We start from the raw sequence: 27,893 nt of genomic DNA, 5'->3' as shown, positions 1-27,893 counted from the left end.
AAAAAAATTCCACCAATTTGGTGGAACTTTTGTTGTTCTAATTTAATGTATATTAACTTTCGCGTATACGTTTGTTTTTACGCGACTGATTGTAACAAAGCGCAAGGAGAGTTATTATATTCATTTCAGACTATTACATCCACAATCGTTTAATCAATAATTGACCACATTGTTTCGCAGTTGCGTCTTATCATCGAGTAAGATCGGATCTTTTCTAGGTGACGTATTATTGCGACCCTGTATATTTTTTTTCACTTGTAATATAAAACTATCATCGCATAGTTAACATCAGAGTCTCAAACTCTATTTTTAAAGACATTTCATTTAACTTTAGCAATTTTTTTCAAGCGAACGCTGTGAGAGAGAGAGAGGAGAAACAGTTGAATAGAAAGAAAGAGAATGAGTAACAGCTAGGGAGACGGGATAACGCAGTTAATGTCGCATTACGCCACGGACTGCATAAGAACGTGGATCGTTTCGCGGTGTCTCATTAAAGGAGATCTCGGAAACCAGCATGACGGAAACCAACGAGGAAGCCAGAGTAAGCGGAATCTATTACTAATAGCTTTAGATACGTATTTGCATACGAGAATGCCTTCGACAAGTGTTATCGATTTGTTCGGCCGATATGTTGTACAATATGCCTGGTTCCCGTTGGTACCAGAACCACCGATTCATCTCAATTATTTGGCATCACGAATACATAGCGTGAAATGCCACGCAATATGTTTCCGCGTTTTCGAAATTGTTGAAATCGCGAAATCCGAACGAAACACGCGCCCTTCCGCAAGTTTGCGGAAGAACCTGTCAGATTTTAAAAAAAGTAGTAGATTTATGTCCCAACTTTCTTTGGAAGAATTTCTAATTTTGCAACTTTATCTGTTAGATCGCCTTGCACGTGGCGAAGCTGGTTAACAAAGTGCAACGTGTTCGCACGCGAACAACACTTTGCCCTCTGCGGATGCATGGAAAACACTTGCGTGTGTTAGTTCGTATCGCGATGTTATATATATACATATACAGCAAAACATATTGCTTATTTTATGATGTCACGTGTTGTATCCGAATGCAATGTTGTATTCGAATTTTACGATTTACGTTTGCAGCACGTCGCGTGCTCGCACGACTTGATTATCAGAGATGATAATCTCTTAATATGTGTCGCATTTGTTATTGCTAAATTGTGAAATGTTTCCCGAGAATATATCTACACGTTTTATCTTAATTCTATCATGTATTTTAGTCAATACCTTTAACGTTATTTAATAAATAAAAAATTGTTTAATCAAAAACAAAATATATATATGTATTAAATGTAATATATAAAAAAAGCAAAAAATTTTTATTAAAAATATAAAATGTTTTAGACAAAGTTAAAAAACTTAAAAAATTATCTAGTACTTATCTATATATATTTTTTAATCTTAAATATTTAGGATATTTTAAAAAGTTGTTGGAAAACTTAACATTAATTGTAATACAACTCACGTTCACATTGTGGTTTCGAGACAATAACGCTTCGCTTGTGTTGGAAGTACTGCTGGAAGTTTTCGCTGCTTCCGAAGCTCAAACGTTCGCGACGTAGTAGTGGTGAACTATCAGCAGTAAAATATCGCGCGGAAATTCCTACACGACACGAAGGATGCGTGGAAGGGCGGTGCCAGACACGAAATCATGGCACTGTAAGCCCCTTACACCACTTCGTACGTGGAAATTCGTCGAGTTTGAGGGTAGCTTCTACTGCAACTTGCAATCTTCTGCTCAGTGAGCTTTCAACTCAGCCACGTGTCGTTTTTCGTGTCTGTATTCCCATCATGTTTGTACAAGGACCTCAGATCATCAAACAGAAATCGGACATCTCCGAGAGCGGTAGCGATGTGGAAGGTCCTGAAGATGTTCTTCAGGTCTATTCTTGAAGACAAACACTGTCTCGATATCTCTGCCTGTTTTGTACAAAAAATTCGGAATATTTGAAGAAAAATAAATTTATAAATTCTACATATTTATGTGTTGTTTTTAATATTCGAATATAATTACATTATATACATATTTTTTTATAGAAACGGCGGGAAGAATGCGAGAGAAAAGCGAGGCGGGGAGAGATGGACCCGCGGTTGGAGTTCGCCTTCCAGCTCTTGATGGATGCGACGCAGCTGTCACGTCACGAAGTCATGGACCACGTTTTCGAGGGTGACATGTTGGATGAGATTAATCAACTGTTCGTGCCGCATATGAGGTCAACTCTTGTCTGGTATTATCAAGAAGTCGAGGAGCCTGAACTTCCGATTGAAACGGTACGGAAGTGAAATTCGAAATTTGATAAATAGAAGCGGAAATATGAAGTAGCGCAACTTTTTTTTTACTAAAGGTGCAGCCGAAAGCTGTACCGTCCAGATCAGTTCCGAACGCAACAGCGTCGAAAGTAAAGGAGCAAAAGGAACCGAAAGAACCGCCGAAAAAGAAGTTGTTTCTGACTGATGGCTGGCAAGTGCCTTGCACAGGAATTTGTATTTACATGTTCAGGTAAGTTTCGGAATTACACTTTTAAACCAATCTATGTTGGTTTATTCTTCATTTTATTCAACATATATCTCATGGTATATACTTCAAAACAATATATTGAATGCTAAATATATTACAATAAATCTTTTGAATACTTTATGAAGAATCAGCGTTTCTAAGCAATTGCCAGAGGAAGGATTCCAAAAAGACCTTTACACAGGTGTGATAGATACGATGAAGGTAGGTATAATACCTTCCATTCAACGAATAGTGGAGCAAGTATTTATGGATGCGTTAGCACATCCCGGCTCGGAAGGTGAAGAGGACTGCCCGATGATTAAAACTCTTCTGTTGCCGGGTTTGAGGTCCTTTTGCAGCGCTCTTAAAGGTGCTTGAAATTACGAAACTGTTAGAAGTATCTGTAATTGAACGCAAAACTTCGTACATATGTTTTGATATTTATTGAAATTTATGTTCATAAAGTTTGCGAAAAGGTGGCGCTCGAAGGAACAATATTCAGCGACGGCGAACCGATGATGATGGAAGTGCACAACTTCGAAGAGGCGAAAACCTTTGTGGCGAAGCAAAACGCCGTGGAACAAGTTGAGGAAAGAGTGAGATACTGGATAAAGAAACTCAAAGATTTTATGGCGGAGAGCAAACAAGTTAAAAGAGAGAACGACACTTCCGGACCGCAGCAAGAACTCGAATATTGGAAACGGCGAGGCGCCCAATTTAGCCAACTGGTCAATCGTTTGCAGGTTTTGAAAAAATTTCTTATTGCAAAAAGAATGTACAAAAAAGTTATTTTTATTTGTTCACATAAATCTGATTAATTCCGTAGGATCACGAAGTCACCATGTCACTTCTATGCCTGCAAGTCGCACGTTCGAAGTTGATCAAAGACTGGGTCGACGTAGAAGATGAAGTGACTTACTGCTACAACGAAGCGAAAGATAACGCAAAGTTCATTCAAGCGCTAGAAAAATGTTGTCATTGTCTTTACCTTGACGATCCCGTAATTACAAAATCTTTACGTAGTAGTTGTTTTCCAAACAAAAACAAATAGAAAAAATAAACTGAACAAACAGATCTATTTAAGACAATTTTAAGTTAAAACCTTTCAATTGTTTTAGGTAAAAATGCGAGATTCTCTCGTATCGTTATTGCAAACTGTTCGATTGATATACAGCGTCTCGAAATATTACAACACTTCGGAAAGAACTAGTTCGTTAATGATTAAGATCACAAATCAGATGATTGTCGCCTGTCGGGATTACGTCACGAAAAGAGGCCGGGAAACGATTTGGGGCCAAGATCGAGTGGCCATTCGATCGAGATTGAAACATTGTCTACGTTTGAACAAGTAAACTTCTTAATTTAAAAATTTATAAAAATACATAATTTCTAAATTTAATTTTTATTCAAGAGCCTACAGAGAAACATACAGACTAGTTCGGTGTTCGCCAGCAGTTACGGAACAAGAATTCTCCTTCTCAGAAACTCACGTGTTCGGTCGATTTGACGCGTTTTGTGCTCGAATTCGCAAAATTCTCACCATGTTCGATCTTATACAGGATTATCGAACTCTCTTCGAAAGACGAATGGAAGGACTGCTTCTTGGTGAAGGTATAAAATATTCATTATAGTTTACTTTCTCTTCCAATTTTATTTAATTACTTTAATTGTTCAATTTTATTTCGTCATCTTGAACGTGTGTTAAATTTTATAGCATTAGACGAAGCTATAAAAACTTTTGAAGAAAGCAAGAAGATTGCAACCAGCAAATCTTATGATTACTTGGATCCAAGAAATACCGATTTTGATACCGACTACGATGACTTCATGACAAAGACAAATGTATTGAAAGAGAATATTGGCGAGATCATTGAGAAGAATTACGCTGATGTTTGGGAAACACCACAGGGTATACGGTTTCTAACAAGATTCGAGAAGGTCAGTTTTACCAAATTTGATACAAAATATTTTTCAAACGTTTAATTATTTTTTTCTCCATGCCTAGTGAGACTTACTTTATATTTTTTGTATATAAGGTTAGTGAAAAGATACCGCTCACAAAATTGGAAGAAAAATACAACATTGTAGTGAAATATTGCGATAGGGAAATAGATCGAATACTAAAATTGTTTAAACGACAAAGAGACGATCCGCCATTGCCGAGACACATGCCACCTATAGCTGGACGATTGACTTGGGCGAATTCGTTGAAGTAAGCAAAATAATTTAATTATTTATTTTTATTTGTACAAATAATTGTAGTTCGCAGAGATGCTGAATTCTTTGAAACCTTCACTAGAGTACATCTGGATGAATTGACGGCGTCTGTATCGAACCATCCTGTTTTAAAGACGTTGCCACTAACTGCCGATTTAATTAAAAGATACAATCACGCCATCGTTATTATGAAACAGTATCAAACTGACATTGCCGAGATCTGGACGCATCAAAATTCATGGGTCATCGAGGATTGTTTGAAGCAGTTAGATATCAAGATAACAAAATTATTCAAACTTTTTCCAGTTTTTTTTTTTTTTTTGACAAAAAACAATTATTTTTATTTTGTTTAAAAACATGACTTTACACATAACAGACCGTTGCTGATAGTTGACGAAAAGACCGCGAAAGTTAAGGTCAACCTGGAAAACCGAGTTGTTCTCTTGTTTCGTGAAGCCGATTGTTTGGCAAAAATAAATTTGGAAATTCCAATCGTTGCATTAACAATACTAGCGAAGAGAGATTATTTCACGCTGATCACAGACTCTCTACAACTTATGATCGAAGAGTTCGTTTCTACCGCCAAGCGCGTGAAACTGGAGGTTCGTCCGCTATTGTTGCCACACCTGGTTTGTGTCGCATGTTTATTGGAACCCGGTTTGACAACACTGACGTGGACTAAACCAAATTGGAAAGAGTTTTGTCAAAATACAAAAGAACAAATTAAAACGTTCGACATACTTATCACGAGAGTTCACGATGTGTACGACAACAGGTACGTTAAAAAAAAAACAAAACGTACAAAATTTATGCACGTAAAATTTTGTTTACAAAATATAGTAACAATAAAGTGATTTGTCTCGCTAGAATATTGCAAGTGTTGGCGAGTATGCAGAAAGTAACTTTACACGCTCTTCCCGAATCCGATCAGCCGTGGACGATAGAGGAATTCGTGGAGAAAAACGGTGAAATATGTAGAACGGCAGCGATAGATCTGCATCGTAAGAGCACGATGGTCGAGGAAGCGGTGGAAGAAGTATTGCAGCTCGTTAGGAAGGCCACTGATAGCTTCAAAAGCACCGCCTCCCACCAGTTCGATTTTCTTGCCAGTGAAAGTAACGTCACAATCATTGAGATTTATTACTTAATTTTACTTTAAATTTTAATTATAATTTTTTGGTGAGAAAACAAGTTTTCAAATCGTTAAAAATGCGAAAATAATTGTTGTCTCATTCGGAAATAAAGAAGCAGAAGGAGAGGAAACGACGGAGCAAACTGTTCAACAAGACTGGTCCGTGGTGTGGAATTACTTCGACGACCCTCATCAATTACTTACGACGCCCGGCACTTTACCCAAAGACATGCAGGAAATGGTTCGAAACGCGGTATCCGAGATGAGAAGATATTATTCCAGGAAGATCGTGGACGTGTTAACAAAAGTTACTAGAGTATCTCTGGATGTAATCAGAAGACGATTTATTCGAGAACTTGATTCGGGTAAAGACATCGCAAATAAATCTCGACATATTACCATGAACAGACATAAGAGTAAAAACGTTTAAGCACATCTCGAGAAAAAAAACTTGAGATCTCACGGCTGTTAGAAATTAAATTTAATTCGATTTTGAAAAATAATGAAATTTTTATAATTTCGAAATGAATTTTAGAGGCCACTCCGAACCCAGTGTTTTTATTACACGCAACGCTCATGATTCCGGCGGTAACGGTCAAGCCAAGCCTGGACGACGTTCAGGAAGCACTTACGTCAGTTGGAAAAATTATTACTGACGTTGCTAAGGGAGTGGCACAATGGAATTCAAGAAGCAACAAGGTAAATAACACTTCGTGTCAATGTTATATTAACAACAAATATGTACATGTGATTTTCTCATTAGAATATGTGGAAAAGTCTGTCCTATTCGTCGAAACAAAATCTGGCGGAAGTTGTATTGCGAACCCACACCAATGTCACGAAACAGAAGCAGGAAGAACCGGAAGACTCGAAAACAAGAAGACGAAGGCTTTACAAAATTCTCTCAGAGGAGAGACCTGTATTTCCGGTTCAAGAAAAAAATTTCTACGCCATGGTTATGGACAACAAAGAAATTATTAAACTTTTGGGCATGCTGAGCACTTGCATACTAGAATTACGACAGGTAAGATAAATCAGGTCATGAGACCTAAAATATAAAAAATGTATTAACAAGATATTGGATTTCTACGTCGAACTTATTAGGATTTGACAGAATTTCTCGATCGTTGGAAACCGTATAAATTTCTGTGGAAAAACGATCGCAATGTGCGAGAGTTGCTTCAGATCTCTCTGTCGGAATTCGAATCCACTCTCCGCAAACACAGCGAACTCGAAGATCGATTGGCCATCGAACCGGACATGATTATATTTGGCACGTCAATTGCTGTATCGACAGAGAAATTGAAGTATGGTCTTTATACGGAAATCAAAGGTAAAAGTGTAACAAGATTAACGATAGTTATCGATTTCTCAAAAATATTAATAACAAATATTTAAAAATTTTATTTGCAGGTTGCACGCACAAGATCGGCCAAGCAATGAAGAAAAAATACCGTCGCGAAATGGAATACGTTTACGCGCTGATAAACGAAATGGACCGCAAGCTGGATCATCAGATTCGCGATCTGGACGACGTACGTCTCATTATGGACACCCTGAAGAAGATCCGCGAGCAGGAAGTCGACATGGAGCTGAAGATAGATCCGATCGAGGAAGCTTTCAACATAGTTACCAGATACGAGGTGCCCGTGGACCAGGAATGTCTGGAACAGGTCGATAACTTGAGAGACACCTGGCAGAAATTACTGGCCCGAGCGCAAGAGAGTCACGTGTTGTTGTTGAATCTGCAACCGCAGTTCGAGAACGATCTGAGAAACAATCTCGAGAGATTCCGCATCGACAACGAGATGTACTGCGAAGAGTACAGGTCGTCCGGACCTATGCAGCCTGGTTTGAGTCCGCGCGAAGCTTCGGACAGACAAATATTGTTCCAAAACAGATTCGACGGTATGTGGCGAAAGCTGCAAACCTATCAGAGCGGTGAGGAACTTTTCGGTTTACCCATCACGGATTATCCGGAACTTTCACAGATCAGAAAGGAGCTGAACTTACTACAAAAGTTGTACAAACTGTACAACGATGTCATTGACAGAGTCAGCAGCTATTATGATATTCCGTGGGGCGAGGTATGAATAAAAATAGTAGTTTTTGTTTTGCGCAACGTGCGAGCAAGATTATAAATTTCAGGTTAATATCGAAGAGATAAACAACGAACTGATGGAATTTCAAAACCGTTGTCGCAAGTTGCCGAAGGGTTTGAAGGAATGGCCGGCGTTCTTCGCGCTGAAGAAGACGATCGACGACTTCAACGACATGTGTCCTCTTCTCGAGCTGATGGCGAACAAGGCTATGAAACCGCGTCATTGGCAGAGAATCGTGGAAGTCACGGGATACTCTTTTGATCTGGAGAGCGAAGGTTTTTGTTTGAAGAACATACTTGAAGCGCCGCTTCTGAAGAACAAAGAAGACATCGAGGATATCTGTATATCGGCGATGAAGGAAAAGGACATCGAGGCTAAACTGAGAACGGTGGTTAACGAGTGGTCGTCCCACGAGCTCACCTTCATGACGTTCAACAACAGGGGCGAATTGTTGTTGAGAGGAGACACGACCGCGGAAACTATCAGTCAGCTGGAAGACAGCCTGATGGTTCTCGGCTCGCTAATGTCGAATCGATATAACGCTCCTTTCAGAAAGCAGATACAACAATGGCTTTCGGATCTGTCCAACACGAACGAGATTCTCGAGAGATGGTTGCTCGTGCAGAATATGTGGGTCTATCTCGAGGCGGTTTTTGTGGGTGGCGATATCGCGAAACAATTGCCGAAAGAGGCCAAGAGATTCAGCAAGATCGACAAGAGCTGGCAGAAGATCATGCAACGTGCTCACGAAACGCCAGGAGTTGTGCCCTGCTGCGTAGGAGACGACTTGCTGAAGCAGCTTCTGCCGCATTTGCAGGAGCAACTGGAGTTGTGTCAAAAGTCTCTGAGCGGGTAAATATGTTTAATAAAAGAATAAACACGTATTATATTTGAAATTAAAATAAATTTTATTATAATAGATATTGAGAAATTTAAAGACTTTTTTTGCTAATTTTACGCATAAAATTTCTGATTGTAATGTTTTAGCTATTTGGAAAAGAAGCGCATGATGTTCCCAAGATTTTTCTTTGTTTCCGATCCCGCGCTGTTGGAGATACTCGGCCAAGCATCCGATTCTCACACTATACAAAATCATCTGCTTTCTATTTTCGACAATACACGCTACGTAAAGTTTCACGATATCGAATATAATAAAATGACGGCTATTGTCTCGTCAGAAGGTGAGACTATACAGGCAAGTATGAATATTTAAGCGATATGCTTTTTTTTTATTTTTTATTTATTCTAGTAAAAAAATAATAATAATATTGTGAACAAACTTCGAAACGTTTTCTTTAGCTTGAGAAAGCAGTAAGAGCGGAGGGTTCCGTGGAAACGTGGTTGATGCAATTGCTTCAAACATCGCAGCTTTCTTTGCATTCCATCATTCGTCAGTGCTACAGCAGCATTAACGACGCGAATTTCAATCTGTTGAACTTTCTCGACAAGATGCCCGCTCAGATAGGACTGTTGGGCATACAAATGATTTGGACGCGAGATGGCGAGGTGGCCTTGGCTCAAGCTCGCGCGGATAAAAAAATCATGATCGAAACGAACAACAAGTTTCTCGATCTTTTGAACACTTTGATCGATCAGACTACGAGAGATCTTACTAAGATAGAACGAATCAAGTTCGAAACGCTTATCACCATACATGTGCATCAACGTGACATCTTCGATATATTGGTACGGGGTGCTCAACTAAATTTTTATAAAAAGATTTAAATATAATTGCCGACAGATTACAAATTAAACTTGTGTTGCACTTACGTTTATTTTTTATTTAGTGCCGTCTAAATGTGCGATCCGTGAATGACTTCGAATGGTTGAAGCAATGCAGATTTTATTTCAAGGAAGATCTGGACAAAACGTCCATATTAATCACAGATGTTCAGTTTACTTATCAAAATGAATACTTGGGATGTACCGAGCGACTGGTTATTACGCCACTAACCGACAGGTAAATTGTGAAAAAATGTTTATTGTTATTTTTTAATTTTATTTTAATTTGTATGTATGTTTGAAAACTAATTTTGAAATTTTATAGATGTTACATCACTTTAGCTCAAGCCCTGTCAATGTCAATGGGAGGATCTCCTTGCGGCCCCGCAGGAACCGGAAAAACTGAAACCGTAAAAGATATGGGAAAAACTTTGGCAAAGTATGTTGTAGTGTTCAACTGCTCCGATCAAATGGATTATCGGGGATTGGGTCGCATCTACAAAGGATTGGCGCAAAGTGGTTCGTGGGGTTGTTTCGACGAATTCAACAGAATCGAACTGCCCGTTCTGTCTGTTGCGGCTCAGCAAGTTGCTGTAGTGCTCGCCGCGAAGAAAGAAAAAAAGAAACAATTTGTCTTCACCGACGGGGATCAAATCGAGATGTGTCCGGAGCTTGGAATTTTTATAACTATGGTAATTTTACAGGAGATTAGAAAATTAAAAAAAAAAAAAATAAATGAAATATAACAATTTTGTTTTTTAACAATACCTAAAAAATAAAAAAATTTTTTTGCATCAGAATTCTAATTAATTTGTATAAATTATAGAATCCTGGTTATGCGGGAAGGAAAGAACTGCCGGAGAACTTGAAGATACAGTTTCGCACGGTGGCTATGATGGTGCCTGATCGACAGATCATCATACGTGTAAAGTTAGCTAGTTGCGGATTTCTGGAGAACATTACTCTCGCTCGCAAATTTTATACTCTCTACAAATTATGCGAAGAACAATTAACCAAACAGGTATTGTTAATAACGTTAAGAAAAGAAAAATGTGTTATAACAATTTTTGTTTGATTCTAGGTGCACTACGATTTCGGTTTGCGAAATATATTATCCGTATTAAGAACTCTGGGAGCAGCCAAGAGAGTCAATTCTAAAGATTCAGAGAGTACAATCGTCATGCGTGTTCTACGCGACATGAATCTTTCGAAACTAATAGGTTTAATAAAATTCAATTTAAAGATAAAACACGCATATTAATTATCTAAAATATACTAAAATGTGTTTTATTTTTCCACAGACGAAGACGAGCCACTTTTCATATCTCTCGTGGCTGATTTGTTTCCCAACCAGGCTCTGGAGAAGACATCATATCCCGAATTGGAAACGGCTATCAGCGAACAGGTCGAGCAAGCCGGACTAGTTTATCATGCGCCGTGGGTACTGAAATTAATACAGCTTTACGAGACGCAACGGGTAAGGCACGGCATCATGACATTGGGTCCGACCGGTGCTGGCAAGAGTACTTGCATACACATCTTGATGAAAGCATTGACGCAATGTGGCAATTCTCACAGGTATAGCAATTTGTGTACAAACGAGCGTACAAATAGAACGTTTGCACGTTACATGAAAAATCATAAAACTGTTTTGCAGGGAAATGAGAATGAATCCCAAAAGTATAACAGCCGCTCAGATGTTCGGTCGTCTGGATGTAGCTACCAACGATTGGACGGACGGAATTTTCTCAGCTTTGTGGCGCAAAACGTTGAAACTGAAGAAAAACGAGCACGTGTGGCTGGTGCTCGACGGTCCCGTTGATAGCATTTGGATAGAGAATTTGAATTCCGTACTGGATGATAATAAAACGTTGACTTTAGCCAATGGTGATAGATTGTCAATGGCGCCTACGTGCAAAATTATTTTTGAACCGCACAATATTGATAATGCAAGTCCCGCGACTGTTTCGCGAAACGGCATGGTGTACATGAGTTCCTCAGGATTAGATTGGAATCCTGTTGTTACCGCTTGGCTGAAATCGCGATCGTCGTTGGAACAAGAAGTGCTTGAACAGATGTTCGCAGACTCTTTCGCACAGGTAAATATTTATTTTCTGTTAATAAATTATAAACATTAATCCAAACAAATTTCAGATCTATTCATGGAGCACCCAGACATTAGTGCTCGCTATCGACGTCTTGCAATGCAATATAGTGAGACAAATGCTTTGCCTGCTTGAAGGCCTGATACCCGCCGAAACATCAGTGGAAGAAACCGAAGAAAACGCGGATGAAGACGCAGAAAACGACAAACCTCATCCCTTAACGGCAGAATATTTGAAACGTCTTTACGTGTTTGCGTTAGTGTGGGGCATAGGAGCGTTGCTGGAAACAGCTGACAGACAAAAGTACGACAAGTATCTGCGAGAAAACTTCGATACCTTGGACCTTCCGACTTCCGAGAAATATTTAGACGCTACAGTGTTTGATTTTTTTGTCAATGACAAAGGCGAGTGGGACACGTGGACAAGCATGGTAACCAATTACGTCTACCCTGAATATTCGACGCCCGATTACAGCAATGTTTTGGTGCCTATACCCGATAACGTGAGAATTCAACATCTGATCGATTTGATTGGTCGTCAGGATAAAGCTGTGTTGCTCATAGGCGAGCAGGGATCCGCCAAAACTGTTATGATGAAGTCGTATATGAAAAAGGCGAATCCAGACACAACTTTGAGTCGTTCCTTCAATTTCAGCTCAGCGACCAGTCCGTATCAGTTTCAGAAAACCATCGAGAGTTACGTGGAGAAGCGCCTGGGAAATACATTTGGACCGCCAGGCGGCAAAAAGATGTTGATTTTTATCGACGATGTAAATCTGCCGCAGATCAATGAGTGGGGCGATCAAGTGACCAACGAAATTGTTCGCCAAACTATGGACATGAAGGGATTTTATTCTCTGGAAAAACCCGGTGACTTCACTTCCATTGTCGACGTAACATTTCTAGCGGCCATGTGTCAGCCTGGCGGTGGAAGGAACGACATTCCTTCAAGACTCAAACGTCAATTTTGTATATTCAATTGCACGCTACCTGACAACGCGTCGATCGACCGAATTTTCAGTGTCTTAGGCGAAGGTCACTACAATGTCAAGAGAGGATTCTCGCAAGATATACGTCAACTTGTTAAGAAAATGGTTCCTCTGACCAGAATACTCTGGGAAAAAACCCGCATAAAGCTGCTACCGACTCCTGCGAAGTTTCATTATGTCTTCAGTCTTCGAGATCTCTCAAGAATCTGGCAAGGAATGGTCGGTACATTGTCGACGGTCATTGACAAGGATAGCGTATTGATGCTACTTTGGAAGCACGAATGTACGCGGGTGTTCAGTGACAGATTCACGCTACAAAGCGACAAAAATTGGTTTGATGAAGAAGTAATTCGTGTCGTAGGTGATATTTTAGGAGAGAAGTACGTGAACATGCTGGATAAGGATCCTGCATTTGTCGATTTTATGAGGTGCATAGTAATATAATAATAAAACACCAAAAATAATAAAGCAACATTATAAATTGAATATAAATGGAATATTTTTTGCTACATTACTATCGCGTTAATTTAATTACAGAGATGCTCCAGAACCAACCGGTGAGGAAGGTGAAGACGCGGATGTGGAACTTCCCAAGGTGTATGAACCTGTTTACAATCCTCAAGTGTTGCAAGAGAGATTAGATATGTTTCTAGCGCAATTCAACGAAATGCAAAGAGGTGCTGGAATGGATCTAGTATTTTTCCCTGACGCCATGTTGCATTTAGTAAAAATATCTAGAGTTATAAGACACCCGAAGGGCAACGTGATGTTAGTAGGTGTCGGCGGATCTGGCAAACAGAGTCTTACAAAGCTGTCCTCCTTTATTGCCGGTTACAAAACGTTCCAAATCACTTTGACAAGATCCTATAACGTAGCAAATTTCTTAGAAGATCTCAAATTTTTATATCGTACCTGTGGCGCTCAGGGAAAAGGCACAACGTTTATATTCACCGATTTGGATATCAAGGAGGAAGGATTTCTTGAATATCTGAACAATATTCTAAGCTCTGGAGTTATCAGCAACTTATTCACGCGTGACGAGCAAGCGGAGATTATTTCAGAATTAACACCTATCTTGAGACGAGAAAATCCAAAAAAAACTCTTAATAACGAACTGGTGATGGATTTCTTTCTTCAAAGAACTTGTCAGAATCTGCACGTTGTTTTCTGCTTTTCTCCCGTAGGTGAGAAGTTTCGGAATCGCGCGCAGCGTTTCCCGGCGCTCATTTCGGGCTGCACTATAGACTGGTTTCAACCGTGGCCCAAGGACGCTTTGATTTTGGTTGCGAAACATTTTCTTCATGATTTTGAAATCGCCTGTACTAGCGACGTAAAAGCTGAACTGGTAAACGCGCTCGGTTCCATACAGGATATTGTTTCGGAAACGTCTGTCGAATACTTCCAAAGATTTCGACGCGCTACTCACGTGACTCCGAAGTCGTATTTGAATTTTATCGGTGGATACAAAAATATCTATCGATCTAAGCAACACGAGCTCGGCGAAGGAGCCAAGAGAATGGATACTGGTTTAGCAAAACTTGAAGAGGCGTCCATATCAGTTGAGATTCTCAAGAAAGACTTGGCCGTAATGGAGAAAGAACTAGTTCAAGCATCCGAGAAAGCCGAGACAGTACTCTTGGAGGTAACAGAAAGAGCTATGCAAGCTGAAGCTTTCAAGAATCAAGTGCAAAAAGTGAAGGAAAAAGCGGAGCAACTGGTAGCTTGCATAGCTGATGAAAAAGCGTTGGCCGAGCAAAAGCTGGAAGCTGCAAAACCGGCATTAGAAGAAGCGGAGGCTGCTTTAAACACCATCAAACCTGCTCACATAGCAACAGTGAGAAAATTAGGTAGACCACCTCATCTCATAATGAGAATCATGGACTGTGTGTTGATTCTGTTTCAACGTAAAATCGGGTCTGTTGTGCCCGATACTGCCGCCCCTTGTCCTAAACCTTCATGGGCGGAGTCTTTGAAACTCATGGCTAGTACGACGTTCTTATTGCAATTGCAAAATTATCCAAAAGATATAATCAATAACGAAATAATCGAGTTACTACAGCCTTACTTCAAAATGGAGGATTACAACATGGAAACAGCTAGGCGAGTTTGCGGCGACGTGGCTGGTTTATTATCGTGGACCAAGGCCATGGCATTTTTTCACTCCGTCAACAAGGAAGTACTTCCGTTGAAAGCCAATTTGGCACTGCAGGAAGCACGATTGAAGCTCGCCATGGAAGATCTGGCGAACGCTGAGAGAGAGTTATCCGAGAGAGAGATGGCTCTGCAGGCAGTTAAAGAGCAATACGATAACGCCGTAACGGAGAAGCAAAGATTAACGGAAGCCGCGAACGTGTGCCTGAGAAAGATGACGGCAGCTACCGCTCTGATAAACGGATTAGGCGGCGAGAAGATACGGTGGACCGAGCAAAGCGGAGATTTTAAGATTCAACTAGGACGTTTAGTGGGAGATGTGCTGTTGGGAACTGGATTCTTATCATATTGCGGACCTTACAATCAACAGTTTCGCGCAAGTTTAGTAACCGCGTGGATGAACATACTGACCATCAAGTCTATACCTTTCACTAAGAATCTAAATATAACAAATATGCTCGTCGATTCCGCAACAACGTCGGAATGGACGCTGCAGGGATTGCCGAACGACGAGTTGTCCGTGCAGAATGCGCTTATCGTCACCAAATCTTCGTCCTATCCACTTCTTGTGGATCCTCAGAATCAAGGTAAGATGTGGATCAAGAATAAAGAGAGCACCAACGAGTTGCAGATCACTTCGCTGAATCATAAATACTTTCGGACTCATCTTGAGGACAGTCTTTCACTGGGTAGACCGTTGCTGATCGAGGACGTCGCGGAAGAGCTCGATCCCGTACTGGACAACGTACTCGAGAAGAATTTCATTAAATCAGGCTCCATCGAGAAGGTCATAGTCGGGGATAAGGAGTGCGACGTGATGCCGGGATTTATGTTGTACATTACCACGAAGTTGCCAAACCCAGCGTACAGCCCGGAAATATCCGCAAAGACATCGATTATCGACTTTACCGTGACAATGTTAGGTCTGGAAGATCAGCTGTTGGGTCGAGTGATACTTATGGAAAAAGCCGATCTTGAAGCGGAGAGAGTCGCTTTATTCGAATCGGTCATGACCAATCAGCGTTCGATGAAAGATCTCGAAAGTACACTGTTACACAGACTCACGTCTTCGGAGGGCTCTTTGGTCGACGATGAAGCGTTAATAACCGTTCTTCAAGAAACCAAGACCACAGCCGAATCGGTGAATGAAAAGCTGCAAGTGTCAGCACTTACCGAGAAGAAGATTACTCTGGCACGCGAGGAATTTCGCGCAGTCGCGGCAAGAGGATCCATCTTATATTTCCTGATCGTTGAATTGAGCAACGTTAACGTGATGTATCAAAATTCGTTGAGACAATTTCTGACAATCTTCGACAACTCGATCACAAAATCTACAAAGAGTCCCATTACTTCCGAGCGAATAAACATAATTCTGCGACATCTCACGTACGAAGTGTGGGCGTTCACTCTGAGAAGTCTCTACGAGAGACACAAATCTCTATTTACGCTGATGCTAGCCATGAAGATAGACTGTCACAAAGATGTGATTTCTCACGCAGAATTCAACGCCTTCATAAAGGGCGGCGCGTCCTTGGATCTCAACGCGGTGACGCCAAAACCGTTTAAGTGGATACTTGATATAACGTGGCTGAATTTAGTCGAGATAAGCAAACTGGAGGTGTTCTCGGATATTTTGACGAAAATCGAGTTTAGCGAAAAGGAATGGAGAGTATGGTACGAGAAGGAGAAACCGGAGGAGGAAGACTTACCTTGCGGATATCAAAAGAGTCTCGATGTGTTTCGCAAATTACTGCTCATCAGATCGTGGAGTCCGGACAGAACGCTGTCCCAGGCAAGAAAGTACATCGCCGAATCATTGGGCAAAGAATACGGCGAGGCCAAAATATTGGACTTGGAAGCAACGTGGCTGGAATCCGAGCCTAGGTCGCCACTTATATGTTTGTTATCTATAGGATCCGACCCGAGTCCTCAGATTACAGCTCTTGCTAAACAGAAAACGATCTGTACGTAATTAATTTTTGGTTTTGGAAGATCTTTATCAATGCACGTTTCTCTCTGTAATTCTTAGTTTTAATATTTCTCGTAGCATTAAATTCGGTATCTATGGGACAAGGTCAAGAGTTTCACGCTCGGAGAATGATCAACGAAGCTATGAGCACGGGCGGTTGGGTTCTCTTGCAGAATATTCATCTATCGTTACCTTTTTGCACGGAAGTGATGGACGCTCTTGTCGAAACCGAAACTGTTCACGAAGTGTTCAGACTCTGGATGACAACCGAAGTGCACGCTCAGTTTCCCATCGGCTTACTGCAGGTTGCACTTTTGCAATTTTCAAATACGTAAGAGCGCACATCAATTTTTGCAAATTACACATTTTACAAATTCGAGGAAATGTGTGTTTCAGATAGCAATAAAATTCACAAACGAACCACCTCAGGGCATAAGAGCTAGCTTGAAGAGAACTTATCAAGCTACGACTCAGGACGCGTTGGATTACAGTACTCAATCGCAGTGGCCACCCCTGTTATACGCTGTTGCGTTTTTACACACCGTAGTGCAGGAAAGAAGAAAATTCGGCCCGCTCGGCTGGAACATACCTTACGAGTTCAATCAGGCTGACTTTGCAGCGTCGGTTCAATTTATACAAAATCACCTTGACGATATGGATCCTAAAAAGGGGGTTTCCTGGCCGACTGTCTGCTACATGCTCGGAGAGGTCTCTTATTTCTCTCGTTCTTTGCTCTTTCATTTTTTTAGTAAACAAACTGTGTAATGACACTGCAATGTCTTGCAATGCTCGGGGAAGTCTTTTATTTTTCTCGTTCACTTTTTTGTATTTTTGGTAAATACGAAACACAAATTGTATAATATATGACATTACGGTTTTTATTACGTACAGATACAATGCAATTATCTCTACAGGTTCAATACGGAGGTCGAGTTACAGACGACTTTGACAAACGGTTGTTAACAACGTTTACACACGTCTGGTTTTGTGACGTGCTCTTGCGACCGGGCTTCGAATTTTTTCGCGGATACAAAGTTCCTCAAACGAGAAATCTTCAGGGATATATAGATTACATTGACAGTCTACCGGCTACCGATACGCCGGAAGTGTTTGGATTACATCCAAATGCCGATATCACGTATCAGATCAACACGGCAAAGGGAATACTTGATACTATTCTCAGTGTGCAACCGAAAGAGGGTGGCGCACAGGGAGGTGAAACCAGAGAGAATGTCGTGTACAAATTAGCCGACGACATGCTCTCGAAATTACCTAAACAATATAATTCCTTTGAGGTAAAAGAGGCACTTCAAAGAATGGGACCGTTGATGCCAATGAATATTTTTCTGAGACAAGAAATAGATCGGTAAAGTATTTGTTTTCTCGATTTTTTTTTTTATCACACTTATGAAAATAATGTCTCAATTAGATACACTTGTGGAGCAAATAGTTAAACATGTAAATATTACAGAAAATATGGAATAAACTATAAAATAAATCAGTTTTTTTTTATAACTATTTTTTTATAGCATTTCGAGAGTTATTAAAGAGGTACGAGGTACTTTGACGGATTTGAAATTAGCTATTGAGGGTACTATCGTGATGAGTCAAGGTCTGCGAAAATCATTAGATGCGATGTATGACGCGCGTATTCCCGAAAAGTGGTTAAAAATATCTTGGGAATCGGCGACGTTAGGTTTCTGGTATACGGAACTCTTGGAGAGAGATTATCAGTTTAGACAATGGTGCTGTCATGGTCGTCCGAAAGTATTTTGGATGACGGGATTTTTTAACCCACAGGGATTTTTAACGGCAATGAGACAGGTGAGAATTGAGTCCAGAAAAAAATTTTTTTTAATTGTCATCTTATAGCTGTTTTTTATTCACATATTTACAAACTGTAATATTAATATTATACGTATATACATTGTATATGTGTTACGTACATATATACATATATGCATATATATGTAAATTATTTTCAAGTTTATATGATTTAACTTTAGGAAGTAACTCGAGCACATAAAGGATGGGCTTTAGACTCTGTGGTTTTGCAAAACGTAATTACTCGTTACAACAAGGAGGATATTAAAAATCAGCCGCAAGAAGGAGTCTACGTTCATGGCTTGTTTTTGGAAGGTGCGTCGCTCGATCGAAAATCGGGGAAGCTTATTGAGAGCAGACCGAAAGTTTTGTACGAACAAATGCCAGTTATTTATATTTTCGCGATAAACACAACCGCTGGCAAAGATCCCAAATTGTACGAATGTCCTATATATAGAAAACCTCAAAGAACGGACGCAAAATATGTGGGTTCTATCGATTTTGAGACGGATTATAATCCTCGTCATTGGACACTTCGAGGTGTAGCTCTGTTGTGCGATATCAAATAAAGATATAAAATGTACAAACATTTTATTGAATATGCATACAGACAGTAGCAATTATTGATGTAAGTTTTTTATGTACAAAAGCATTGCTTGTACATATTATGTTATAAATATAATATCATAAATACTTACATTAGAATGCATCAGACATCTCGTCCCAAAATCTCATTACGCATCAATACAAGAAAACGTGACGTGCCATAACTTGACTTATAAACAAAATAGAAATAACATATAGAAATATGTTCAAGAAATTTGTCTATTTGCTATACGTTTTTTCAAATTTATCGACTTACATATCATCAATCTTATATCATTTGTTTATTATCTATGTATACTAGACGTTGTAAGTGTAAAATCAATTCATATTATTTTACACATCACGAATTAACAGTCTTTCAAAATAAACATCAACTTATATAAAATATATATTAAAATTATATATTAAGAAAAATCAACTAAATTGTAAATTTTCTAGATATATTCTAATAGAATAGTAGAAAAATATCGAATTTTATAAAAATAAACTTGAAAATATAAATCACAAAAAAATCCTTGAAAAGTTTTTGTACAAATGTATACTCAGAAGTACGAACTAAAAATTGACCAGACTGAAAATATTCAAAAACTTAAGACTCAACTTAAACATCTTTTTTGTCCGTATAAAATATCTTACGTAAAACTATAAAACCATAAGTATCTAATGTGAAATTAAACCGATTCTTTAAACCGTTTGGTTTTTATTCAACCACTAATTGTTAATAATAACATAAACGTCAGAAATATTTCTATTAGTTTGTTCATTTATAGTAGTTTATATTCCCGTATTGTTTTTAAAGAGATTTATTCTCTTTATTGAATAAATCTCTAAAACACTTGTTCTCTATTGAGACAAGATCAACTTGACAGAATTTATCATTAGACATAATGCTTTCCAAGTAGCTTCTGTACTACTTTTTCCGATACCAATTTGAGTAAGAATAGGACAAGTGTTGAGTTCTATTGTTTTCATAAAATAATTATTATCCGCCGCGAGATCTTTCATATTAATTATTACATTGACTTCGGAAAGTATTGTTTCTAATTTTGATAGTGTTTCTTTTATTACTTCTATAGTAATATCATCTGAGAAATCCTCCTCAACAATAATATTACTTAATTGTTCTAATATTTTATTGCGCTGAGCAGATTCTAAAGAATCTCCCCATTTTACATGATATTCTGATAATCTAATGCCAAGATTAATCTTTCTTGTTGTTTTGGTTAAGGCACGATAATACTCTTTTGCATTATTAACTGAGTCTGTTTCTGTAGATGAGACTGTACATGTTTCATCTTCATCTTCATTTAAGCCATTTTGTATTATAAGTCCTTTTATTCTTTCAACCATTTTTTTGGCAGCATCGTGTTTTGCTAATTTTTTGGTAGTCGAAGTTCCATCTTCTGTAAAATTAGATACTATACATCGAATGGTGAAAATTCTGGCATGTGGTGGGCCAAGATCTCGAATAAGAAGATATTGTGGCTCCTGTAGGTTATTTTCTGCACATAGATCCTTAAAAAAAATGTACAAAAATCAATTATGCTTATCGGAATGTCAATCAACACAGCTCTTATTCTTTTTAAGAAACAAAAAAACTTAAATTTCTAAAATACTAAAGAAATCTAATCTGTAAATATATATACAGATTTATTCTATATATTATCATAAGAAAAATTACCTGTAATTCACCTATGGCATTAACAAATGGAGCATTGGATTGTTTTGGAGCTACTGGTATTGAGCGAAAAGGTGATCTGGAAGGAGAATCTATTGGGTTACTGGCAGGTGGCAATTGTGGATAGTTCCTATGTGCAGCAATTTCTGTTAACATAGCTTTAGCAGCCTCGTGTTTAGCATCTTTTTTACAACGACCTGTGCCAGTAGCTTTGAGACCATCACATGTAACTTGATATGTAAAGGTATTTACATGACTCCCTCCTCCATCATATATCAATTCATAATCAGGTGTCATACCCTGCTTCACCATCATTTCTTGGAGAATGGAAACAGGTGTTTTATTCATATTATCAAAGTAGATATATGGAGATGCTTTGTTTTACTTTCAATAATTACAATGTATTAAACATTGATGCTTCTTCTCAATATACAGAGATTCTGAAATCACATAATGAAAAACAATCACAGTTCTATTTATCTCACAATATCTTACAAATAAAAAAACAAGACAAAAAGTAGTTACAAGTAGTTATTGTCTCAAATATGTTTTAGATTTTTTGATTATTTATTTATATCACAATATACATTATAATTTGTTTATTAGCTCATAACATCAATTTGTAGCATTATATATTTGTAGCTCAAAACATCTGAAATGCAACAATAATGGCAATAGAGCAACAGAAAAGTAGAAATCAATATACCATATTGGTAATCAATTCTGTACTTTTACATTGTATTGCACTTTCAATCGGAGTTAAATAATATAAATCCAATTTTAGAAATTGTTAAGTACAACATACTTTACCTTACTTTTGTTGAAGCCAATATAACCTTACTATCATGTAGTTATAGCGGCTCAATGAAAAGTGCTGCGCAAATATTTCGCGAAGAGAAAATATAAAATAAAATTCAAGTCAGATGCTACAAATGCTTTGAAGCGTTTTTAGATCATTTGTCTTTACTCTTTATGAAATAAAGACGAAGATAAAACGAGACTTACAGATCGTTTGTAACGCCGCTTGGACATTATCTTGGCTGCGTTCCGTTTCACGCATATGCGCGCGTGTATCTATAGTACACGTTACGTATAGTATAGATAAATGCGCGCATATGCGTGAAACGGAACGCAGCCCTTGAAGTGTATCCGGCATTTGGCGGTAATTCTGAATTTTATTTAAAGTATCAATATTCACATTAATATGTCAGTTAACAATCGATAGGCTAGATTATTAATTTCAATCAGAATTAGATCGAAAATTAGTAACAAAAATATAAATAACGATATTTTAGTTATATACAACTAAATGTTGCATATTTATTGAGGTAAACAAACGTTCAACATCCTAACCTTCAACGCAGTACGTGAAATATGATGTGATGTGTATCAAATAGTTACAAATTTATCCACGCAAGTGATTAAAGATAATATTGTTATAAAAAACAACGGAAAAATATAGGATATTCTAACATATATTTTATATATTTTAATATAATAAGAGTGATGTGTGTACTATAATATCAATATTTTAATACAAGTACTACACAATCTTCTTCTAATGCTTTGTCTAACCACATTGAAAATGGGAAATACAATAGTCATACGTTCCTTTGCTAATACTCAGCAAAGATATGCAATGATCTCTGCATTAAGACCGGTTAGAAACTGTGTTTATTTTTCTACCTCTAAAGGAACATGTTTGAAGAATCAGCAAGGATGTCTACAAAATATGCAGCACAGTAATATATCATATTTCTCGCCACACAATTATGTCAAAGCAGATAACATGAGAGAATTTTCTATGACCTGTGTATTAGCTAAAGGCAAAGATCGTGGCAAAGACAAAAAGAAACAAAAACCAATCCACATTGACTATAATGAAATGAGTCAAGTTCTTGATGTTGATAAGCTAACTGCTCAATTTGAGAAAACAATTGATATCTTGAAAAATGACTTCATCAAACATTTGTCATTAAGATCCAGTATAGGTGCCATTGAAGAGTTAACTGTGAAGTTTGAGGGTAAAGATTATATGTTGCAAGAACTTGCACAAATCAGTCGTAAGCCCAAAATAATAGTTTTGAATGTGTCCACTTTTCCACAAGCTATTCCTGATATTCTGAAGAGTCTTCAAAAAAATCAGATGAATTTAAATCCACAACAAGAAGGGACTACACTTTACGTTCCTATTCCAAAGTAAGTTTTTTAGAATATGTGCTGTAGTAAAAGTAAGAAATATTAGAAAATGTTTAAATCTATTTCTCTTATAAAAGAACACAACTTTATTTTTATGTAATCTAACATCTGTAGTTGTTCTTGGCGTAAATAAAACTATTTACATTTCTACATCAACAGAGTAACTAAGGAATACAGAGAAACTTTATCTAAGAATGCAAAAAGTTTTTATGTGAAATGCTGCAACAACATCAGGGATGTACGCAACAAAGAAATTAAGACGTTAAAAAGCAAGCCAAACCTAGCTAAGGATTTGATATTTAGGATAGAGACTTACATAGATGCTCTTAGTCATCAATATATGGGCATGGCTGAAGAAATGTTAGAAACTAAAACAAAAGAATTGTTAGGTGATTCTGACTAAAATCGTTTTGTTGTAACAATTTATATAAATTTTTATTTGGAATATTTACATATAAATTGCAGATAATGTACAAAACCATTTAATTGTACAATAAATCAATTGTACACTTATTGTACACTTATGTTTATATGTTTGCTCCTCTTTCAATATTTAATACTATTATGATGCATAACAAACTTATACAATTTAAAACATTAAATTTGCAAGTCATATAAAATATATATAAAATGTATATGCCATAAAATACTTTTTTTTAATGTCTTACGTATATGTTTACTGAATATACTTTTCATTGCATGCACTATACTTTTCTTCGAGTTATATATGTATATATTTTCTAATCATCATTATATATTTAAATTAAATAATATTAAAATCAGTATACATAAAAGAGAGAACAGGAAACATGCACATACCAATGTTCTCTTTTTTTCAGTCACTCAGTTAAAAGCCAAAGTTATGTGTTTTAAAAGTCAAGTCAATGTGTTTTCGAATTATTATGTTGAAGTTTGGAATTTTTATCAACTAAAATAAAAATTTATCTTTTGCTTCTATCGTAGAGAAATTTAAGAAAACACTCCAAACTTCAATAAGAATTATTACTATCGGTTTTATCAAGTTTTTGTCTAATATATACTAAAAGTGCCTTGCACAAGGTTTGTGCTGCAGTCTCTAAAACTTCTTTCGTATGGAAACCTATGCTCAGACGTAAAAAATTCTTTGCTTCCCCTGTATATGAAAATCGAACTCCTGGTATTGCCGATACTTTGTATTCCTTCTGACACCACGAGACGAACTTGGTGCCATCCACATCTGCAAAAATTAAAAATGTTTATAATAAATAGAATCACAATTTAAAAATTTTAGAATTATAAAATTTCTACGCGCGTATACTATACCCTAAATCATTATTTTTACATAAAAAAGAAGAGAACTCGTTATACCTGAAGGGAGATGAAGCCAAACGAAGTAACCGCCTCCTGGTCGTCGATATGAACAACAGCTCGGCAAAAATCGATCCAAAGTTGCGCATAGCGTATCTAATCGTTCCTGATATCAAGTCATTAAAATCATCTTTCACAAAGCAATTTGTTTTTGATATAACGATATATACTTTTTTTTAAAACTGATAAACGCACCCTGTATATCTTTATAATCTTGTCAAGGTACTCATCCTCAATATTTTCGTGAAGCATGCTTGCAATTAGTCCAGAAACGTAATGGTTGACTGCGCCACCGCTGCACATTACGCCTCTATAAAAACGCATATTCAATTAAATAGAAAAGTTTTGTTAATTTTACGTACAAGTAGTTTTTGCAAAGCGATGAGATTTTTTTGTCACGACTCACGATGTCTTTATCGTATTGACAATACGCGATCCGCCTTCGATCCATCCAAAGCGAATTGCTGGCGAAAGGATTTTAGAGAAGGAACAGTTCGACACAATGTTTCCTCCTTTGTAGTTCGGATCTTCCGGATTGTCATAAGAAAATAAGCGCAATGGCGGCAATCCTTGCCCGTAATAAAGCAGATTGTACACGTCGTCGCAGGCCACCACTATGGAATTGTTTCGCGCAATTTCCACCAAACGTTTGCACTGATCTGCCAAGAAATAAAACTGAAGTGATTTGCGTTCTTATGATAGGAAGAATAATACTGGCGTACGATTGCAGCTACGTAAGGAGATCTGTCATATATCATGTTTGAATCACCAGGTGATAATGTCATTCCAGTTGGATTATGAAAAATCGGTATGGTATAGAACATTGCCCAGAATATTTTCTGATTGTTCACAAGAAAGTTGCCTTTTGCCTTTTCTTCAGCCACTATTTTTTCGAACGCGTCTAAATCTACTACGTCATCCTTCATTGGCACTATAACAATAAGAGATCGTTTTTATTTGGCGCGTAAGATCAGATAAAAAAAAAGTATTCTTTATTATTTTTAAAAATATGTTGAAAAAAATTGATTACGAGATAGAAAATTGATTACGAATTGATTACTGATAAAAATTTGTTGAGCACCTGTAACCACTTTCATCAGCGGAAATTGCTTAAAAGCATCGAGTGCGATCATGTAAGTAACTTCTTCTACAAATATAACACCGTTCGGTGAGAGTATGGTATTCAACAATAATTGCAGACCGTGCGAAGCTCCGCACGTCAGTATCAGATGCTCTCTCTTTACAGCGTTACCGTATCGTCTGCTCAAAAATTTAGCTAATTCATCGCGACATTCCCACAAACCAGCCGTAATACCATATTGAAAGAGATAATATTTTCCTTCTTTTTCTTCCTCCTCCTAAAGCAATATTAAGTTTCATTTAGCGTGAATGACATTGCAAAGTGTCGATAAAAATTTTTCAGGGCTTTTGTTTTTTCCCCTTTATAAAGTAAACTCTTAAATAATGTCTTCTTAAATACATGTATCCATGTATTTTATCTTCGACACTCATTGAAGATAATAACACGCGTTCTCAAAGATACCGTATTACGCAGAGAGACAAAAATTCCATTGTATATTAAGCGGCATAATTGATTGATTCGATGAAATCGCGAATACTGTAAATAATTAATCTTACTAATCTATGTCGCGTAGACTTGGTCAACATTTCGGTGCAGTTTTTCAGTAGATCAGGGCCAGGTGCACCGACTGACAAGTTCGTGGCTTCATGATTATAGACATTGAACACCGGATCGCCGTCAAACAAGTGTCTCAGGTATGAATCGTTTACGTTATTCATGTCGTCTGCTCGGGATGACACGAAAATCGAGTACCTTGTCGCGTCTGAGATTCCAAAAATAATAATTTCTATTGTAAATTATTGCATTACATGCTTTTCTTAGAAATGTTTAACAATAAAATATTCCTGTATTATTGTAAGATTCGCAATCGATATTTGTTAAAAAAAAAAAAAAAAACTTCACACAAATTATTTACAAATATTTCACGACGCAGTTTTACGATTTTTTTTTATAATCACAAAACCTTAAACCGACAGACACTGTGTATTGGTATGTAGATTATTAAAATACATAAGATAAATGTATATTCAAAATTCTTAGAGTGATACATGTACAATGATAACATTAGATGTGTTGTGTATAGTTTTTTTTTCTAATAACAAGAGCTTCATGTCAACATTTTTTATTATATACGTAAGATGTTTTCGTAAGTGCAATTTAATTATACTTTTAATATAAGATTTATTTTTTTATTATAAACTCAAATATGTGTAAAACTATTGTGTTAAAATACGGTTTTAAGTAACTTCACTCAGTTTGAGTAAAGATAACTAACTTTACAGATAACACGTTCTGTCTATAGTCAAGAAAGATGACAGTCTATAAGTAAGAGGTGACGTGCATTTTACAATATATATATGAGACAACTCTTCGATTTGTCTATAAATTTGCTTTGCAACGTAGAAAAAAAAAAAATTCTAAGACGCTGTGTAATACAATACCCCACAATTGTTAAGTATCTTTTTCTGATGTGTGCGCACTGTTACTTCTGTAAATGCACTGAACTTTTCTTACGTAAATTATTGAATTGGTTTTGATAAAGCTTTCGCGTCCTCAATTGAGAAACAAACCGACGTGCGACGCGTTTTATCAACCACATTGAGGAAATGACGGGCTCCGACGCGGAAATCTCGCACTAAAAATATCAACGCAGACTCAAGTTGTACGATTGTTCGTGATCGACTGATCGAATCACGAGGACACGAGATTCAACACCACGCGAGTTAGTGTCAGTGTTCCGATATTGGAGAGGCTGTACGCGCATGCGCGGCGTTTATAACGTCACAAAAGTATCTAAAACAAGTAATATGGGGTACTGTCACTGGAACCGATTATTTCATTTAAAAATTTTTAAAAAAATGTAAATATAAAGGTGACACACGTTTATAATACAAAATATATATTTACATAAAGTTAGTTATTACTAATACAATTGAATTTATTACTATTATCTTATTATATTACAAAGATAAAATATACAATAATATACAGTGTATAAAAATAAAGAAAAAGAATATAGGTAAAATCACTTTACAAATAAACAAAATTGCGTTAAAAAAAGTTATTTATTAGGCAGAAATCTCATTGGATACCAACATTTGTTGCTTGAGTAAGGAAAACTGCCAACAACCTTACCAGAATCCATATAACGAAAAAATATTGCACATTATTAAAAAAGCAATACAACTAATTACAAACAATTAATTACTTACAAAAACAAAAATATACATAATATAAAGATAATTTAATAT

At 37.2% G+C, this 27,893-nt stretch overlaps 4 protein-coding genes across 8 annotated transcripts; 2 read left to right on the top strand and 2 right to left on the bottom strand.

Moving 5' to 3' along the window:
* The first annotated feature begins 128 nt into the window (after positions 1 to 128).
* LOC109852239 (dynein heavy chain 5, axonemal) lies at positions 129 to 19,312 on the top strand. Its single transcript, XM_020423212.1, has 34 exons — positions 129 to 541; positions 2,061 to 2,294; positions 2,369 to 2,523; positions 2,667 to 2,890; positions 2,986 to 3,263; positions 3,347 to 3,520; positions 3,639 to 3,868; positions 3,932 to 4,131; positions 4,235 to 4,458; positions 4,557 to 4,732; positions 4,820 to 5,002; positions 5,114 to 5,512; positions 5,605 to 5,852; positions 5,983 to 6,234; positions 6,405 to 6,568; positions 6,633 to 6,893; positions 6,974 to 7,202; positions 7,283 to 7,956; positions 8,018 to 8,823; positions 8,959 to 9,166; positions 9,271 to 9,657; positions 9,759 to 9,931; positions 10,019 to 10,385; positions 10,520 to 10,714; positions 10,775 to 10,913; positions 10,995 to 11,271; positions 11,351 to 11,792; positions 11,848 to 13,214; positions 13,324 to 16,901; positions 16,985 to 17,211; positions 17,303 to 17,614; positions 17,821 to 18,272; positions 18,436 to 18,730; positions 18,913 to 19,312. Exons 1-34 carry the CDS (start codon positions 515 to 517, stop codon positions 19,297 to 19,299), a joined length of 13,944 nt encoding a protein of 4,647 aa, XP_020278801.1. The 5' UTR covers positions 129 to 514; the 3' UTR covers positions 19,300 to 19,312.
* On the bottom strand, positions 19,305 to 22,030 carry LOC109852240 (RISC-loading complex subunit TARBP2-like). Of its 2 annotated transcripts, none has more exons than XM_020423213.1 (3): positions 21,825 to 22,030; positions 21,018 to 21,454; positions 19,305 to 20,851 (listed from the first exon to the last, which is right to left on the bottom strand). In XM_020423213.1, the coding sequence occupies exons 2-3, from the start codon at positions 21,360 to 21,362 to the stop codon at positions 20,180 to 20,182; spliced, it is 1,017 nt and encodes a 338-aa protein (XP_020278802.1). In that variant the 5' UTR covers positions 21,363 to 21,454; positions 21,825 to 22,030; the 3' UTR covers positions 19,305 to 20,179. The 2 variants fall into 2 exon arrangements, with proteins under 2 accessions (XP_020278802.1, XP_020278803.1); XM_020423214.1 differs by lacking the exon at positions 21,825 to 22,030 and adding an exon at positions 21,540 to 21,801.
* Positions 22,031 to 22,196: 166 nt separating this feature from the next.
* Positions 22,197 to 23,692, top strand: LOC109852258 (ribosome-recycling factor, mitochondrial). The gene is made up of 2 exons (XM_020423254.1): positions 22,197 to 23,213; positions 23,373 to 23,692. Exons 1-2 carry the CDS (start codon positions 22,576 to 22,578, stop codon positions 23,614 to 23,616), a joined length of 882 nt encoding a protein of 293 aa, XP_020278843.1. The 5' UTR covers positions 22,197 to 22,575; the 3' UTR covers positions 23,617 to 23,692.
* A 59-nt stretch (positions 23,693 to 23,751) lies between these two features.
* LOC109852257 (2-aminoadipate transaminase-like) lies at positions 23,752 to 27,364 on the bottom strand. Of its 4 annotated transcripts, none has more exons than XM_020423249.1 (8): positions 27,157 to 27,357; positions 26,199 to 26,404; positions 25,642 to 25,918; positions 25,330 to 25,491; positions 24,967 to 25,219; positions 24,756 to 24,870; positions 24,561 to 24,666; positions 23,752 to 24,429 (listed from the first exon to the last, which is right to left on the bottom strand). In XM_020423249.1, exons 1-8 carry the CDS (start codon positions 27,239 to 27,241, stop codon positions 24,203 to 24,205), a joined length of 1,431 nt encoding a protein of 476 aa, XP_020278838.1. In that variant the 5' UTR covers positions 27,242 to 27,357; the 3' UTR covers positions 23,752 to 24,202. The 4 variants fall into 4 exon arrangements, with proteins under 4 accessions (XP_020278838.1, XP_020278841.1, XP_020278840.1 ...); XM_020423252.1 differs by having other exon boundaries at positions 23,800 to 24,429; positions 27,302 to 27,364; XM_020423251.1 differs by having other exon boundaries at positions 23,800 to 24,429; positions 27,089 to 27,249.
* Between the last annotated feature and the right edge of the window lie 529 nt (positions 27,365 to 27,893).

This window comes from Pseudomyrmex gracilis, unplaced genomic scaffold, assembly GCF_002006095.1.
Source record: "Pseudomyrmex gracilis isolate BER0280 unplaced genomic scaffold, ASM200609v1 scaffold_26, whole genome shotgun sequence".
Taxonomy (NCBI): domain Eukaryota; kingdom Metazoa; phylum Arthropoda; class Insecta; order Hymenoptera; family Formicidae; genus Pseudomyrmex; species Pseudomyrmex gracilis.
The sequence above is the reverse complement of the archived record's forward strand: the minus strand, read 5'-3'. Positions and strand labels throughout refer to the sequence as shown.